An 18,945-nucleotide genomic window follows, 5' to 3' on the forward strand; every position below is an offset into this window, starting at 1 on the left:
GGACACATCTGGATGCCAAGGTGACCAAGGTGGCTTCAGGTGGCCCCGGGCCAGGACAGGGTGAATGTAGCAGGAGCTCCATGTCTGTGTTCAGGGGAAGAGGTGTGCCCCATGTTGAGGGGCAGGAGCTGTGTCTGTGCTCAGGCACAGGAGCTGTGTCTGTGTTAGGGGCAGGAGCTGTGTGTCTGTGCTTAGGGGCACTGTGTCTGCTTTTTGGAGCAGGAGTCAGGTGTCTGTGTTCAGGCTGATGCCAGGGAGGGCACAGGCCAACCCTCTGCTCTGCTGTACACCAGAGGACCGTGGGACTGTCCCTGTGTTGCGTGGCCCTGAGCAGCAGCAGTGACCACTGCAGGTCCGTGGCAGCCCATGAGGACCCTGGCCCAGGCAGCCGCAGCACTCACACCGTGGAGCTGGGGTTGGAGCCAGGGGGAGGGAGCTGGGAGCCACGGGACAGGAGCCATGGGATGCAGCCTCGTGCCATGAGTAAATCCACAGTATGTAGCCTCAGGCTGGAAAGCAGCCATACCACAGGTTTGCAGCACTTCCCAGAGAGCCTGGGCACAGCAGAAAAAGCCCCACAGGGTACAACTTACAGTCAAAGCCCCACGGGCCTTCCTGCAGCCAGCTGAGCAGGCACAGCCTCCTGGGCGTCTGTAGGTGGGCATGGGGCAGCACCACCCACCCTGAGGCTGCTGGGGTCACATGCTGAGCTCATGCAGAGGTGCTTTTAGGGGAGATGGCCGGAGCAGAGATCCTGCCACAGGGCTGTGCCTTCATGTGTCCAGTCAGCCTTGCCTCTGGGGGGAAAGGCACAGGTGTGAGAGTGCCCCAGCTCCCTTGGCCTGTGCTCACAAAGGTACAGCACCAACACCCTCCACTACAGCACCTGCACCCTGTGCCCATTCATGGTGGGTGCAGATGCCCACAGCACAGGGAGTTACAAAGCCTTGAGGGGAGTTCCAGCCTGGCTGATGGCGACACTGGACAAGCTGGCACAGGCTGCAGAGGAGTTGGGGAGTGGTCAGAGGGAGCTCACGACCCTTCCCAGCCATTAGGACATTGTTTCTCTCTTGCCCATTGTTTCTCTCCTGAACCTGAGCTAGTCCTGGAGCCACTGGCTAATAAATAGCACCAGCACCATATTTTGGGCTATCACAAGCCCCTTGTCAGGGAATGCTGAGGACCAGCTTTGTTGCGCTGAGTGAATAAATGCTCTGTGGGATGCAATCCCTGCTCCTTTCCCAGTTCTTTAAGAACCACCATACAGGTAAACAAATAGACAGGTTTGGGTAGGGAGAATTCCCTTGTAAATGCTGAAATTGCCTTCCTTAGGACAAAATAAGTCTTGTTCATATGAATGTGTGTGTATATATATATGTGTGTGTGTGTATAAACATATTTGTCTAAACAAATGCATGTCCATGTATATATACACTCTCTGTGTATTTATCTCTGTGTCTGCACCTGTATCTACCTTTTATTCTGTGTGTGTGTGTGCACACGTGTGTGTGTGTGTGTGTGTACCTGCACACATGCATGTGTACCAGTGTGTGTGGGGATTCCTTCCCCAGCAGTTCCTACTCCAGGACATGGGGTAACAGCCAGGAGCTGGTAGATGGGAAATTCCAAAGAGATGCAAGTGAAAGAACACACCAGGAAGGTGGGGACACTGGTACACGGGCCCAAAGAGGAGGGGTTGCCCAGCCTTGGAGATACTGGGAGTCAGATGGGCAAGTTCTTCAGCATCTTGAATGAGACAAGCTTCCTGCAGGTGTTGGAGCAGAGACCTCCCAAGGCCCCATCCGGGTTCATGGATCAATTGCCCTGGGTCTGTCTTTACTGCCCAGTTTTTCATTGTGGCCCTCCTTCTCCCAGCCAGCCCCAGTGTGACCCAGCCCCAGAGCTCCGGCTCATGGGCCCCACACAGCTCTCCCATCTGAGGAGGGGCCACAGGTGCTTTGGGCAGTGCTGTGCTCACCGTGCAGTGTGGGCAGTGCCTGATCACTGTGCAGTGTGGGCAGTGCAGTGTTCACTGTGCTCACTGTGCAGTGCGGGCAGTGCTGTGCAATGTGGTCACTGTGCAGTGCTTTGCTCTCTGCTGTGCAGGAGGCTCCAGAGCCGTCACAGTGCCCGGGGTTCACAGGGAGCTCTGCTCGGTGCCAGGAACGCTCTGCTGCTCTGCAGCTCTCTCCAGCAGCGCTGGTGACAGCATGAGTCTGTCACCTCCAGCAGCACGACACAGAGCTGCACCTCTGCAGCATTTGTGGGCATTTTAACGTGGCTGTTTGTAGGGTTGCAGTGTGTATGGGCTCTGGCAATGGTCTAATACAACAACAACAACATCTTCCACGCAGCTGAAAATTGTAGGTGTTGGAACCACCTCAGTGGCAGTCCATGGATGAGCACGCAGTGGAGTGGGAGTGCTCTGCACACAGATTTTGGGTGAGTGGTGGCCTCTATGGTGCGGGAGGTGGGTTAAAGACACAACAAACCAGTGCTGCCACTGGGGCAGGACATTTGAAGCCAGTGTCAGTTAGAAACACCTGGGGGGAAAAAGGGAGTTCTTGGGCTTAAAATAAAATTTGACTCCTGTTAAGAGCTGTGGACACTTTCTGGAGTGTTGTGGTTGACGTGCACTGCTGTGCTGTGATCGGCTGCAGTGCACAGACCCCTCATGTGGACACATTTGTAGTGGCAGAGCCCTGTGTGTAGCTGCAGAGTGGCTTTACCGTGCCCCCCACCCTCCCATGCAGAGGGGAGAACCTGTTCATGTGCCAGAGCCATTGCATCCCTGCAATCCCAGCTGCGTCCCTTTTGCAGCCACGGAGCACAGCTAAGGCAGTGCCTGTCTCAGACCAACCCCACCTGAGCACGGAGAAGTGGTGCAGGTGCAGGAGCTCTACCCCAGCCTGCTGAAAAGGGAGCTGGCAGTTTTCCCGAGAGCAGAGCATTGGGGGCTGCTGCCAAAGGACATTTATTTACTCCCCTGATCCAGAGGGAATGCCAGCCAGTGTTGCTACCCAAACAGGGCAAATCCATGCTGGGGATGCTGTGAGCAGCACCAGGCCCGGCATTTCTTGAGGATACTTTCTTGTTTCCAGGTCAGTGGTGCAGGGACAGAGGCAGGTGTCCTCCAGTGGAAGCCAGCTGTGCTGAGAAACCAAATCCTGAAAGGATCCCACAGAACCCTCTCAGGACCTGTAGCAAATATTTCTGTGGCAAGAGGTACCCACCAAGGACATCTAAAAGGATGTTTCTGTCCAAATGATTGCTCTGATCTGAGCTCATGTCCTTTGGCCACACAAGCCGACTGCAGCCAACAGCCAAGGGGCAGGGACTGCCACCCCACAGTGCTCCGAAGCTCCAGGGCACTGCAGCAGGACTCAGCTGTGCAGGCTGAGCATGGACCCCACACTCCAGGTGAGCAGAATGTACCTGCCACAGAGGGCAGGGACATGGGGAGGGAGCACTGCTCCCCAGGCAGAATAGAGACAGCCCAGCCCTTGCTATGGCATCAGGAAGGGCACTCAGGAAGGTGGAGTCAGCTCTGGCTGTCAGGGATATTTCCTGCTCTCCCAAGCTGTCTCCCAGGGGAGGTGACAGCGGCTGGCTGGACTGTTTGTGACCCAAACTCCCCATCAAACCTGTGTGCAATTGGTGGCCCAGCAAAACCTTGGAGAGAGCCTTCGCTTCTCCAGGAACCTCTGGTGGCACCGCAATGGGTGTTGCTACCACAGCACAGGCATAGGAGCTCCCTTGCCCCATGGACTCCCTGGTGTTTCTCAAACCAGAGCAGAGTTCCCCCAGGCTGGACACCCAGGGAGCCACACGTGGAGCCTTGTGCTGTTGACTGGGCATGCAGCTGTGCATGCAGCTCTGCCCTGTGCAAAACTGAGTCTTCCTGGGGTTCTGGGGCTGGGCTCAGTATCTGAGATGGCTGGCTGCAGAAGCAGCATCTCATGTGACAGCTCTCAAGAGCAGAGAATGGCTGGCCTGGGTGTGCGAGCCCCTTTTGTTGTTGCTCCTGTCCCAGGGCCTCGGCACCAGGGGCTGGCTGTCCCGGGCCAGGGCAGGGGCCGCAGCCGTGCTGGGAGTCTGCAGCAGCACAGGCATTCCCCCACCCGGGATGAGCTGCGGAGGCGGTCCCGAACCAGTCCTGGCCTGGGCTCCGCCGGCGGGAGGGCCGACCTGGGGATGCTCCCGGGCGCTTCCCGGACCCCCCCGCTCCTCTTCTCCCTCCCGCGTCTCGGCACCGGCCCAGCCGCGGGTGCGATGGAGCCCGCAGGGCCATCGCTGCTGCTCGCACAGCCTCCGGCTCTGCGGGCCCGGCCCCGCCACCGGCCTCCCCTTCTCCCCGGCCGCTCGCCCTGCCCGACCTCCGCAGCCGCCCGCTGCCCCTGCTCGTGTCACTGTCCCTGTTCTTCCCGTTCCTTTCCCTTCCCTGTTCTCCTTCTCTGCCCGCGCCGGGCCTGGGCCGCGGGACCCCGTCCACGCACCGAGGAAGAACGTGGTCTTGCTCCATAGAAAATAATTTATTGAAATCACAACTATACATGGGCGGGCGCCAGCGGCAGCGCGGGCCCGGCCCGGCCCGGCTCAGCCCGGCCCAGCGGGCGGCCGGGGCCCGCGGGCCAGGCGGCCGCACTCCCCATGGCACGGGCAGAAGGACACGCTGCCGTCTGTACAGAGTTTACACGGAATAAATAAGGTACATGTACACAGGAGTGGGAGCGGGCGCTCGGCCGCCCCAGGGTCCGGGAGCCCCGGCGGGCTCAGGGCCGGGCGCCCTGCTCGATCTGCTGGTGCTGGCTGCGCACGGCGAAGCGATTGACGTGCACCGGGATGGGCACCACGATCTTGGGGTTGCGGACGGGCTCTCCTGAGCGGTTGCTGACATTGCCGGCTTTGATGCGTTTCCACTTGGCGCGGCGGTTCTGGAACCAGATCTTCACCTGCACCTCGCTCAGCTTCAGGGCGTGTGCGATCTGCGAGCGCTCCGTCAGGCTCAGGTACTTCTTGCAGTGGAACTCCTTCTCCAGCTCCAGCAGCTGCTCGCTGGTGAAGGCCGTGCGGCGCCGGCGGCTCTTCCCGGCCCCGGCGCCCGGCGGGGGCTGCTCGGCGGCGGGGCCGCCCTTGCCCTTGCCCTTGGCTCCCAGCCCGGTGCTGGCGGCCGCCCCGTCCAGGAAGGGCTCCTCCTCGCTCTCGCCCGCCGAGCTCTCCTCCTCCCTCTCGCTGCACGGCGTCGCCGCCGACTTCACCTCCAGCTTCTCCTCGTCCGAGCTGTACGCCTTCCCGTCTGCGGGGCACACAGCGTCAGTGTCCGCCGGGCGGCCCGCACCCCCCGCTGCCCGCACCGCCCCGCTCCCGCCCCGCCCGGGTCCCGCGGCTCCCAGGGCCCCGCAGCCACCAGGGAAGCTCTCCCCGCTCCCCCGGAGGGAAGTTGCAGCTCCTCCCGCAGTCCCGGACCCCGTCACTACCGCGTCCCGCCGCCCCGGAGCGGGCGAGGCAGCGGCCCCGGCCCCAGCAGCAGCCGCCCTGCCGCGGTCCTGCCGCGGGCTCCGCTGCCCGGCGCCCTGCTCCCCGCAGTCTGCCCGGCTGCAGGGGCAGCACCCACAGCCACTCCGGGGTCTGACCCCCTCAGCAGTTGCCCCAGCCCCATCCCACGGGCCAGCCGTGGCAGCATCACGGTCTCGGTCTAGCGGAGAACATCACAACACTCTCAGGGCTTGTCTGGACCGTCTCATAGGAAAGAACGTCCGTGCCTGGTCTCTCAGCTCAGCCCTTCCTGTCCCTTCCCAGTGCACCAGACCATAGGTGCTGTTAGGAAGCAGCCAGCCAAGAGCTGAAGAACTGTCCTGGAAACAGCACCCAGACCCAGCTCCAGCCCAGCAAGCCTCTCTGCAGGGCTCTACAGGACATGGGGTGGCTCAGTGCTGGCTCTCTCCCTAATCCAAGGGTGCACCACAGCAGAGTGAGCAGCCAGGGAACAAAGTGCTGAGGCAGCCGATGCTCAGGGCTCAGCTACGCCCAGCAGGGGCAGAGGGGCAGGAGAGAACCTGTCAACACCACACAACACACAGCACCTCACCCCAGGCCACAGGCAGAATGTAGTGCTTGGACCACCGCAGACGCCTCTGTTAAGATGCCTGTGAGGATATTGATAGGACACTGGGGTGTGAATCTCTTCCTTGTAAGCTCCTTGTGTCCCAAACTGCTGCCTGAAAGATTAAACTGCCATGGAGCAAAGGACACGGTGGGAGATAGACGGAGGAAAGAGGTCTGGAAGAGGGTCAATTCCACAGTCGAAGGGCTCAAACAAAGTGAGAAGATGCTCTCAGCCACAGACAGGGGTCATGAAGAGACAACCCACAGCTATGCACAAGCAGGTGAAGAAGCTTTTCTGTCATGCTGAGACCAGAAGAGGCCAGAACATTCTTCAAGTCTGACCCAAGAGCAATAATCACTGCTGGTAGGAGTTGTCCTGAAGCACTGCTGCTCTATATACTCCAACATGCACAAGGAGAAGCAGCAGCTCTCCAAACTAAGCAGTGTCCAGGTACTGGCATATGCAGCCTGGACCCCTGGATCACTGGCCACCTCACCTCATCTCAGTGGGAAAGGCAGAACAGCCCTCAGAAGCCCCTGAAACACAGGATTTAAATACACAAACAGAACTGCAGGAAAGTACTTGAGCCCAGAAGACATTCCTGGTAGTCTGGTGACTGTGGAGCTCCCACATCCCATGTTAGCCCTGCAGCAAGCCTATGGCTTCCTGAGAGCAGGTGGGAGGCTTTGGAGATCTGGAATCTTCACCCTGCTCTTCCTACAGTGGGAAAGAACACCTTAATCTCTATCCTGCTGCAGAGGGATTTCTTTCTTCCTGAAGGTCAGGGACGGGAAGAGATTCCCCATGTGCACAGAGGTTAAAAACCCAGAGAATTCATACTTACGGGGCTGAGGATCAGCAGGTGGCAAGGAGCCCTTTGGCTGCCGTTGCACAGCCTCGTGGAAACACTTTGCTGAGGAAAAGAAGAGCTTTCACTTCTGTGTACCACCTCTGGTGGAGCCTGGGGCCTGACAAGGTAAGAGCTCTTATGAGGAATTCAGAGTTTTCACCAAGAGCTCTTTAGGTCCTGCCCTGGCATTGCAAGTGCCCAGGGATGGCGATGGTGTCCCAGCAGCCACACCTGCAAACAGTGCTGGGAGGGCAGTTTGCTCCTGTCAGCCCGGGCTCTGCCCCAGGAGACTGGAAGAAGACTGAGCAACACGATGGTTTGCAGAACAGGAGCTATCTCCAAACACTCCCTTCAGAACCAGACTCCAAATGTTAAATGGAGCACTCTCACATTGGTGTCTTATAAAAGGGGCTGGGTTTGCAGTAAGGAACTTGGAGCTATTTGGTAACAGAATCTAAATTGGATGTTTTCAGAAAGAAAATTGGTATGTTGGTCTGCTAGTCCCCTACTATGTCCCCAGCAAGGATGAAATGAAGGCAGGGGATCCCACCCATGTGGTTAGGGTATACTGAGACTTCCAAGGCCTTTGAACATGAAGTGAAGCTGTCACGAAGCAAAGCATCATGACTGAAAAATCAGCAAGCAGTAGTAGATGAAGAATAGGGTTGACATGCTGGATTGTTTTTCACAAAGTCACAGCTGTTGGTTGATCTTGTCAAAGACATTGAAGGGAGTCCAAAGGGGGTCACAAAAATGCTCTGAGGGCTGGAGCACCTCTGCTGTGAGGCCAGGCTAAGAGAGTTGGGGTTGTTTAGTCTGGAGAAGAGAAGGCTCCAGGGAAACCTTATTGCAACCTTTCAGTACTTAAGGAGGGCTTATAAGAAAGACAAAGAGAGACTTTTAAGTCTCTTGTGATAGGACAAAGGGTGATGATTTTAACTAAAAGAGGGTCGATTAAATTAGATATAAGAAAGCATTATTCACAATGAGTGTGATGAAACACTGGCACAGGTAGCCAGTGGTACCCAGATAAGTAGTGGGTACCACATCCCCAGCAGCACTCAAAGCCAGGTCAGACAGGGCTCTGAGCAACCTGATGTAGTTAAAGATGTCCCAGCCCATGGCAGGGGTTTGGACTAGGTGGCCTTTAAAGATCCTTGCCAACCCAAACCATTCTGTGATTCTATAATTATGGATGTGGAAAGCATGGTGAAGAGCTTTGGATGTCACAAGTGACAGAGCTATTCCATCAGGAATAGCTGGACCAGGAATGGATGTTGTGATGAGCCCTGTGTTGGTAAACACACAGGGGAACAACAGAAATGTCACCCTGTCCCCGGGTGAATGTGCAGTCACTACACCAAACCAGGAAAGAGTTTCAGTCTGAATCTGAGGAGATCTGTACAGCTGAGGAACAAAGCTGCTCTCACGAGAGGTGTGCAGAGCTAGGGGTGTTAAGTACCCTTACGCCAGGGACCATGCCTTTGTGGCAGCTGAAGAAATAAACCACACTTCAAGCTTTGCTGCTTCTCACCACCAGTTTCCCTACGTGCCTCTTCCTCCTCAAGAAGGGTAGTAACTGCTGGAAGCAGGTTTCAAACCCAGTGGATGCAGAGAGAAGTCCTAAAATAGTGCATTGATTCCTTTGGCTGATACAGGAAGCAACTGATCCTGTGTCCACAGACACCTGCATGATGGAGATACTAACAGGGACAGAAGCAGTCACTCCAGAGTATAAGTCACTAAATATGAGCAAAACTATCAAAAGGGGGCATTTATCCTTCACAAGTTCTTCTACAGGTAAAAAACCTGGGGAACATCTTGCCATCTTGATGTGGCTGATGTCAAGGTTATCCCTCCTTTCTGGTGGACTCCAGGGGAGATTAGATAAGGCCACAGAAAACAAATTAGTCGAAGTTTACTGAATATACAGAAACAACACTTGGCACAGGAAGTCCCAGATGTGCAGATGGTTGGATGTGAGGGAAGTATCATTTTAGAATTGACCACTGAACAGATTGTGCTCTCTTGCTCTTCCCTGGACAGTTGCTTTTGGCCATGGCCATGGACTGGGTGTGAGTTGCAAAGATAGTTTTTGATGACCCCTGTTGACATAATTCATCCTTCTATTCCTCAATACTAGGAAAAGCTCACAACAACCCTCTTAAGTTTCCTCTAAGATGGTTGTAAAACAAACCCCACTGTCCATGTCCAGATTTGTCTGGTACAGCCAGGAGAAACATTAGGTAAAGAAGAAAGTGGGCACATTTGGCCTGACAAATCCTCTTGGAGCGGGGCAAAGCAGCCCACAGAACTGAGTCCACATGGGCATATGCTTGTGCAGAAGGACAAACATTCCTCATGGGTCCAGAGCAAACCCAGCGCTCAGAGGCAGCAGAGGATGAACAGCAGTAGCAAGACATCTTCCCTTCCATTATATGATCCAGTTGCAACAGGAAAAGTCTTAGAGATAGGATTTCTTGGATTCAGAAGTGGCCACAGTCTGGGACAGTTCATGGGAGTCCCTTGGGAGGAAGGAACATACTGGGCTCAGTTATTGAGGAGCCACAGAGGGAGATGGAGCACGACGCAGTTTGTCTGCCCACAGACTGGAATGATGAGGTTGTACAGACCTGGTTTTGGCCAGGGCAGTGCTGCCCCCAGGAAGACTTTCAAACAAAAAAAAAATAAGGTTGCATTGGGCTTTTAACTCAGCACAGAGGCCGGGGAGCACTGGAGGAGCACCCAATAACCACAAAGGCAAGGAGGAGGCAGAATGCCCCCATTTTCCTACTTGGAGTGAGAGGTCTGAGGGGTACCTGAGTGAGTGAAATGCTCTTCTGAGGGACGAACAAGGCAGGGCAAGGAAGACAACTGGGCTTACCCAGGAGAGACTAAAGAGAGGAGGGAGAACGAACAGCCAAGCACTGCAAGAAGCAGCGGAGTGTCTCAGCACACATGCATGCCAAGAAGCGTGTGAGACAAAGGTGGATCCCAGGAGCGGCCAGGAGAGAGCTCAAGAGAGGCCACGACAGAGAAGCAGCAGCTGGCTCGTCTGTGTCTCGCCGCAGGGACCCCTCACGCCCCGTGCTGCAGGACCGAGGGGGAAGAGGTGATTGCTGGTCCTGGCTGAGAAATACGGAGCAACAAGTCTCTGAGGCTGGTGCCGGCTCACTCGGGGAGCGGTCGCAGCGCACAAAGGCGAGGACCCCGACGAGAGCCGTTCCTGGCCGCGCCGGGGGTCCCGGCAGGGGCGCTGCCGCCTGCCCGCGCCGTCGGGCTAAGCCGGTGCCGAGGCAGCGGGCGCGGGGCCGGGACGGAGGAGAGCGGGGCTGCTCCACCGTCAGCGCTGCGGGGCGAGCTCGGGGAAACTTTAGCAAGGCGGTAGTCGCAGCACGGCGACGCCGGGAGTCACCTGCCCGGGCCGCGGCACCGTGCTGGGGACAAGGCGCAGCCCCGCGTCGCACCGAACGGCACCGGAACGGGGACCGGGAGCAAGATCGGTGCGGGCCGGGAGGGCTGCGGACCGAGCCGTGGGACGCCCCGCCACTTTCCGCCTCACTCCCCCGGGCCGAGTGCCAGGACCTCGGAGAGCTCCGTGCGGCTGGTCCGGCCGCGGCGCTCCAGTCCCGCCGTGGCGTCCCCCGTGACCGGCCGCTCTCCCGCCCCTCCTGCCCGCGGCCCGGCCGAGGCAAGCGAAGTTTGACGTCCATCCGCGAAAGCTGCGGACCGGGCCTGGGACGGAGGCGAATCGGTTCGGTTCGGCCCGGCCCGACGGGCCGGGAGCGCAGCCGAGGGCAGGTCCTGCCGCCACCCGCGGCCGCCCCGCCGCGCCCCGGCCCCAGCGACTCTGCTCCGCGGCTGCGGTCCTGGCGAGCTCCGGCCCGCACGATCGCCGGCCCCCAGGTGCCGCTGGGACGGCGGAGAGGACCGGGCAGGTGTCCCCGAGGCTGCGGAGGGGCGGGCGAGGCGGGGCTGCTGTCCCGGGCAGGACGGGCCCGCGCCGCTCTTACCTGCAAGGCCGGGGAAGGCGTCCGGGAAGTGCAGCGGCGGCTCTGCCGGGCCCTTGTCGCGGCCCGGGGGCAGCTCCTCCGCCTCCAGCCCGTCGGCGCCGCGCCGGCAGCCGGCGTCGGGGGTGGCGCGGGGCGGGGGCAGCTCCTGCGGTGGGTAGAAGCCGTCGGGGGGCTCGGAGAAACTGGGCAGGGCGGTGGTGAGCGCCACCATGGAGGGCACGGCCTGGCCCAGGCTGGCGCAGAAGGTGTTGGTGAGGCGGCCGGCGAAGGAAGCGAGCGGGGCCAGCGGCGGCAGCCCCGACTGCAGCGGGGCGTGGGACAGCGCCTGCGGTAGCACCAGCGGCCGGTACGGCATGAACATGGGGTACCCGGTGTACAGCAGGTGCCCGGAGCGCGGCGGCGGCGTCCCGATGAGCGAGTCGATGGAGAAGGCGGTCCCCTGGCCGCCGGGTCTCTGCATGGCGAGCGGGCGCCTCCGGCTCAGCCGGCACCAACTTTCCGGCGAGCTCGGGCCGCCGCCAACTCGCCGCGATCCCGCCGCCGCCGGGCCCCGCCGCCGCCGCCGCGGCCCCGGCCCCGGCCCGCGCCCTCCGCCTCCCGTGGGCTCCGGCGCCCGGCGAGAGCTGCCGCCCGCCCGCCCGCTCGCTGGCTCGGCGCGGCGGAGTGGAGGCGCGCTCGGAGCCGCCCGCCCGCCCCGCCGCGGGGGGGCCGGGCCGGGCCGCCGAGGGGAGGGGAGGAGGGGAGGGGAGGGGAGGCGTGCGGGGGTGTCGCCCTCTGCTCTCATCCATCTTCTGCACATCACGGTCGAGTTCCTCCTTCAGCGCCCGCTCCGGCGGGGCAGGGCGGCCCGCTCCCCCGGCGCGGCCGGCCCCTGGGAAGGCGCCTCCCCCTCCCGCCTCATCAGCTGTTATTAATGGTGATTGATGATTAGCAATTACGGGGCCAGGACAAGGGTGCTTTTGTAGGGACGGGACGGGACAGGACGGGGCCGCTCCGCTCCGCTCCGCACGGCCCTCTCCGGGCCCGATCCTCCCCGGAGAGACCCCGGCCCACGGACGGGGAGAGCCGGCCCCGCTCCGCCCGGCACTGCCCCGGCTCCCGCAGCCGCACCGGGCTGGCCCTCCCGGCCGCTGCTGACGGCCGAGCCCGCGGGGAGTGGCCCCGAGGCGGCGGCAAAGGGCGGGCTCCAGCGCCCCGACGGGACCGGCCCTGGCCAGGCAGCGGCAGCCCCGTGCCAGGGCCGTGCCGTGCCGTGCCTGTGCCGTGCCGTGCCGTGTCCGCAGACCGCCCGCCGCCGAACGGGGCGCGGGGGGCAACCGCGGGGCAGGGTCGGGAATGCCTCTTTCTCGGAGCCTGGCCAGCTCGGAGCGGAGTCTTCGTGAGACCGACGGGCTCGGGCGCCGCGGGGCCGGGCAGGTTGCGGCGCCTCCCGCGGACGCACTCGGGTCAGGGTGGGAGAGGTGCGTGTGTGTCCTGAAATGCCGCCTCTGCTGCTCCCCCGCGGCCCCGACGCCGCTCGTCCCCTGGGTGACGGCCGGCGGCCCCGGCGCATCGCTTCCTCTGCAGAGCAGGCGAGACCCGTGCCCGTCGAAAGCTCCCGAGCCGCGGCTCCGCGGTGCTCTGTGTCCGGAGAAACATCGCCTGCCCCTTGTGGGGAGTCCCCACGCTAAAACAGAGGGCCTTCTGCCCCCAGCTCGGCATTTGGGTTGTCCTCTGTCTGTAGAGAGCTGCTCACCAGACCTGCAATAGGCAAACTGAAGCCCTGCTTCGGAAGAATATCAGGATTTTTAAAGTGCTTGGAAGCCAAGAAATGCAAGCTGAAGTCGTGTCTGCTCACTCCAACTGTAGTTTCAGTGGAGCAGTGACACTCCAGACCTGCAGCTCCCACCTAGGGGTGTTTGTCTCCTCAAGCCCCCCAGGTGTTCCTGCCTGCGTCCCCCTGTGACCAAGGACGCAGCACCCCTGGGTGCTGAGCTGTCCAGGCTCCCTGGTGGCATCGATATCTGCATAAACACATGGACTGCTCCACCACCACCTTCTGTTCTCCCTCAGGAGGTGAGGAACACCATTTTGAAGTGTTTTCTGTGGGACATGACAGCCCAGCCATGGAGCTGGACACTCGGATCCTGTGTGAAGCATTTCAGTGAGGCAAAATGCACCCACTCTGCTGGGTGGGGTGCTCAGCCTTCCTCCACCAAACAGGCACAATCTGATTCCCCAGGGCCCAGGTATGACATCACACAGCCTCCTCTTTCTTTCATGTCTTTTGTACCTTTTTCTGTGGTACACCCTTGTGGTCCCAAAGAATTGTGCCTCTACAGCAAGAACGGCCCTGCTCCAAGTCAGGAAAATGGGTGTGGAGAAGTGAATGGTAAAATAATCATCCAGGCTCAAATATTGAATGATAAATCTGAGGCCTGGCATAGGGGATCCCTGTCACCACTCTGATGCAGACACCTCCTGCCTGGGATCGCTGGGAGAGTGAGAGATTCTCGTCTTTGCAGATCACTGACTGCCTGTGGCCCCTAGTCCAGGATTAGAGCCCCAATTCCATGCTGGGAAGGAACATGGCAATGACAAGCACTTGGATGAATCCCACCAGAGACCAGTTGTGACACAATAAGGGACATGTCTCCAGAGCTGCTGGTCTGTCCAGATCTCTCCAGATCTGTCTGTCCTTGCCCCAGCTCATCCTGCCAGATGTTTGTAGAAAAGGAACCTTCAGGTTGGAGTCATCTTCAGTGCACATGGCTTGGATCCATTCCCTGCTATGAAAACTCCTTAGACCGTGGGGAAAGCGAAAGCATAGCCATGTGTTACTGGATCTCAAGATTGCCCCTAAAAGGGCCCAGATCCAGGCTGTGCAAGCAGCTTTCTGACTCCTGAGCAAATATAATTTGATCACTTGTTCGATGAATCTTTTCTGTGTAACCAATCCACACCTCACACCTACAGAGAGGTTACTCAGATACTTCAGAGCAACAGGAAACTGCTCTCTCTAGTGACCTTGCTGGGGAGCTGAGCGAGCTGGGGTGAGCTGTGTCTCCCGTGAGGGAGGATGGCAGCCCGTGCCCGCAGCGGCAGGTCCTGCCTAAGACAGCAGCACAAGCTCAACACTGCCCTCTGCACAGCGGCAGCTTGCACCCTGCAAGTCCTGACTGACGTCTCCGGGATTAAGGTTCTGCTTACCTGATCATGCACTTGCATTGCCTGCAGCCCCCGTCTCCCTTCAAACACTGAGTCTCTGTTCCATGCTGGTTGCAGCAGGAAAAGGCTGCTTCCAGAGGGGTGGGAAGCCAGGCAGGAAGGGCTGTAGCAAGGCAGGGGCTTCACTGACCAGGTGCATTCCCACAGGACCTGAGGAAGGTGAGCAGAGCAGATCTGGTGACAGATGGTTGCATCCTATGAGTTGGCCCTAACCCTGCAGAGCCAAACTTCCAGGAGGGGGGAATGTACTCAGGGCCCCAACAATTTAATCCATTTCTGTTTACTTTTTCTCATGAGACTTTGTAGTACAGGTAGAAACTCATGTGCAAATAGTAAAGCAAAGATTCAGAGAAGGATATGTTGAAGGACTGCAGAAAGAAAACAAAAAGGTTGTAAGAATAATAAAGCAAAGATTGTGCTGCTATACTCTCATGAGTATGTCAGATGGGACAGAGCTCCCACATCCACTGTCCTCACAGGGTGAGCTAACTTGGAAAGAGGGTCTGGGCTGCACATCCACCCACAGGACTTCCATGGGCTTTCCCAATTTCAGTTTTGCAACCTCTGTCTAATCTTCTACAGTTTCTTGCAGCCTAGTGAAATGCAGTTTCCATGGCTTCCACTTGAGGCTCAGACCTCTGCTGCTCAAATGCTCCCTGGGCATCTTTCCCTCTCCACACACCTCTGCAGAAAGCCCCTCAATTCCAGTTTGAAGGGCTTCATCCCTCCCTCTCAAGGAGACAGTGTGTTTTTCTTAACATTCCTGAAGATAGACTGCCCAACACAGCAGAAATACTAATTGTGTGTGCAATTTGTAAAACTCCTAGTCTCATTGCGCTCTCAGCTGTTGATGGAGATCTCTCAGGACCTCGCTAGGTACATTTTCAGACACTGAGCTTAAAAAGACTCTCAGGAGGAGACCTGCTCTCTCCTGTTTCAGGGTCACTGTGTCATGGCTTGTGTTCTTTGTTCTCAGCCTTACCAAGCCGGGCCCTGAGTGCTGAATTCAAAGTCCATTCATGAAGTCCAGTCTCTGCAAGCAGCGCCTTCAGCGATCACAGACCAGCCTGGCCCATCTCCTCCATCCTCAGTCTGCCTTTGCTCACCACCTCTCTTCTCTGTTTTCTGCATTAGAACTGCTCAGGCTGCTTCTTCCTCCTCCTCCTCCACTTCTCCATTCCTTGCTGCAGACATGTAAACAGGACAGGTCCATTTTCCTGCTTCTCTGGAGCCAAGGGGAAGGACTGGACAGTGTCCTGCTCAACACCTGGGATAGTGTCTGCACTGGAGATGGTGCATCCCCTGTCTGGTCAGCACAGAGGATCCAGGGGAAAACCATCAGCCTCTGAAAATGTCCTTGTTCGGAGCAGGCAAAGGGGGATCCTCAGAGGTTGTTAATTAGGAAAAATTGGATCCCGTGCTACTGGGCAGAAAAAGAACCACCCCAGCCAGCTCTCCTCTCTGAGGTGGAGAGTCTGGAGTGCATTCCTGGTGCGCCAGCTATTGGCCAAATACAGGCCAATTAATTTTTGCTGTATCTGTAATGGGTAAAATTCTAACACAGCACAGCAACCACAACTGCAACAGTTAAAGTGTAATGACAGACTGGGAAATGAAAGCAGGTCTTCCTAATGGAAACTGCTATGCAGTCTTAACTTTATGCCTCTACCTGCTCCACTTACTATCTCTGCATGGAATCTGGCACAACAGAACTAAATCTGGTCACAGCCTCTAGGCATTCCTGCAATATAGCTGCTAAACATATTAAAAGCAAGAGTAACGTAAAATTATTTACTCAAAGTTTGGGAAGTCTGGAGAGCAGGCTGGCTGTGGCCATGATGTTTGACCGAAGCTGGGCTCCAGCCAGGCACGGATTCTGCTGCTGGAGGTGCCCATGACATGGTCCCTCAGGCTCTGCAGCCACACTGCCCGAGGTGGGCAACAGCTCTTGTGCCAGGGGCACCCAGGAGGGCCCAGCTGGCCTCTGCAGACGTGGTCCCACAGGCTCTCCCTGGCTGCAGAGCTGCCCCAGCTACTTCTGCCTTCAGCCTCTGACAGTGAAATCTGTCTGCGTGTTCATGCCAGGGGAAGGTACTTTAGAGCTAGACCTGACAGAGCCACAGATAGAGCAATGAGAATCCAGGATCCTCATTAACAGTAGCAAGAGCATCCCCAGGTGCATGGGTTTGCTATTGACAAGATCTCAGACCACAAATTTTTGTTTCTGTAGTCCTGGACAAGGTTCACACATTCCTTTTACATATTTCTTTGAGGATTGTTCTGCTTGGGAAAGCCAAGCCCTCCCTCTCTCCTGTGGATCTCCCTTTGGATCCTGCTCAGGGAGAGTGATGTTAGCTAAATTCTTTACATAATTTATGGGGCTTGTAAGGCACAGGGCTGGTACCTCTTGCACGCTTAGCCCGGAAGCAGCTCTCTCCAAGTGCTCTGCTCTGCCCCAGCAATTATGTGGGCATGGCACTCCAGAACCTTTCATTCAGAAGACATCCATCATCTGCAGGTCACTATACAGACATACACCTCTGTGAGAGCCTATCAGCAAAGCCAGTGTTCTCAGAGTGCAGGGTGCAGGATTCAGAGCAAAATGGGTTAAACAACACTGTGCAGAATACAGGCTGGCACATGAACATTGCTTCTTCTGCTGGGAGCACGGTTCAGTCAAAAGCACCACTGAAAACAGCCTGACTCCATCGCCTCTGTGCCCTTCCCTCAGGTATTTATCCACACTGATGAGATCCCCTGGTGCCTTCCCTTCTCCAGGCTGAGCAGTTCCAGCTCCCTCAGCCTTTCCTTGTAGGAGAGGTGCTCAGGTAACTTTTCCATGTTAAGATGTTGTTGTTTTGTCACTGCTCAGGTTTCTCCAGCTCCTTGAGGTGGCTTTTGTTGGTCATTTCCTTGTCTTCTGACCATTCTTGCTGTCTTCTGCTACCACTGCAAAGTTATACCAAGCCTGCTTTTATTGATGCCTTTTCTGGTGATTCTTTTAGCGACCTGAAGCACTCACCCCTGGTAAGCAGCCGCAGGTGACGCTGCTGACACGTGGCAAAGAGCCGGAGAACAGAGCGGGGCTGACAGCCCCAGGAGCACCGGTGTGCAAAGGGGTGCCAAAGGAGTGCCAAAGGGGTCCCAAAGGGGTCTGCACCCCCAGGGTTCACCTGTGGAGCACCAGCACCCGCTGCAGCACCTCTCCAGGGAAACAGAAGTGTTTGGGGTCATGCTCCTCACAAAGAAAGACCAGAAGCCCCCAGCATGAGCCCAGGAAGGCTCTGCTTAGGGGGGCTGTGTTGCTGCGGGGGGTCACAGCTTGGGGTGGACACTGATGTTCCTCCTGCCCCGAGTCAGGGCACCTTGCAGTGCCTCCTCAGGGGGAATCACAGCCAGGGTTGCCGGGCACCCCCTGAGGTGTTCGTGTCCTGGGGAAAGGGTGAGATGTTGCAGCGTGCTTTTTAGGTCATATTTATCCATTTATACTTTCATTTTATGGTTCAACCCAGCATATCCCTGTTTTTCCCCAGTTTTTGGTCCAACCCAGGTGTTGCAATCCTTTCCTTGCCAATTCATTAGCATATACCTGCGCTGTGTCCCCGAATTCCCCTTCCGTGCTTTGCCCTCATTGGGTAATCACCCTGACCCCGACCCCTTCTGCCTTCTGTGTGTATAAAAGCCCTCTGCACATGGCTGATAATCGTCTTAGATCCACCATGCGCTGAATAAACCACCTCTGTTCAACCCCAGGACCCGCGCTGCTGCTGCTCCCTCTGTCCCGAAGGCATCGATCCCCGGGACTGCAGAGCCCGTGGGGGTGTGCCAGACCCCGTTCAGTGCCACAACACCCGAAGCACCCCTGGGGTACGGAGGCACCCCGGGGAAACCCTTCAGTGGGATTTGCCTTTGTGGCTCACATCCAGCCCTGGCGTCCCACGGAACTCCCGACCGCCGCCCATCCCGCTCCAGTGAAACATCCTTGGTGCTGCCAGACAGCCGAGACGTGAGAGCTAAACCTTGTGAGAGCAGTGGTGTAAGAGCAAATATTTAAATAACAAAAGCAGCACCCCCATTTATTTCAGAACGTCTTTCTCAGAAACCTGGAGGCAGCACATTCAGAGCAAGGAAGCTGATAGAACCAGTATAGACCAGTGGGGTCACAATGAAGGGAACTCGGGTTTAGTCAGAGCTGTCAATGAGGTGTGGATGGAGTTAGCAGTGCTGAGAAGGGAAACTGGAACTTAATATCCTGGGGCCAAACACAGTCTCAGTGGTGACAGCAGCTGTGGCAGCCCAGTGAAGGTTCACGGATCTGTATTAACCAGCCTGATCTCTTTGGGGCCAGGCTGAGGACCATGCAGATGAACCCTGGTCAGGGCTAGGGCAGATCCTCACGTGATTCAAAAATAACCCTGACATCTACATCTACATCCATCATGATAGCCTGTTCTAAGATGCAATTAACTAGAAGATTGATTGCCCTTGCTATTAAAAATGTCTAATTTCTAATATGTGTTTGCCCAGCTTCAATTTCCAGCCCCTGGATCTGGTTTTACCTCCAAGTGGCACTCGGAAGGCCTGGCAGTGCTGGGTGAACCCTGCAGGGAGGCTGAGCAGGAGGGCACAGCAGGGTCCAGCAGTGGGTGCCAGGGGACAGTGAAGGGGTCCCTGGCACTCTTTGGGAGGGGCTCTCAGCCCCTCTTGCCCTGTGGCCCCTGAACTGAGAACAGGCACACACACCCACACACAGGACTCGGAGGAGCAGC

The 18,945-nt window shown here is 57.6% G+C and overlaps 1 protein-coding gene across 1 annotated transcript; it reads right to left on the bottom strand.

The window, feature by feature from the left end:
- Positions 1 to 4,524: 4,524 nt before the first annotated feature.
- On the bottom strand, positions 4,525 to 11,757 carry GBX1 (gastrulation brain homeobox 1). Its single transcript, XM_063418500.1, is given in 3 exon segments — positions 4,525 to 5,296; positions 10,970 to 11,703; positions 11,705 to 11,757. Coding segments are annotated over 3 exon segments (1,311 nt in total). The 3' UTR covers positions 4,525 to 4,772.
- Between the last annotated feature and the right edge of the window lie 7,188 nt (positions 11,758 to 18,945).

Source organism: Prinia subflava, chromosome 1 (assembly GCF_021018805.1).
Source record: "Prinia subflava isolate CZ2003 ecotype Zambia chromosome 1, Cam_Psub_1.2, whole genome shotgun sequence".
Lineage (NCBI taxonomy): Eukaryota > Metazoa > Chordata > Aves > Passeriformes > Cisticolidae > Prinia > Prinia subflava.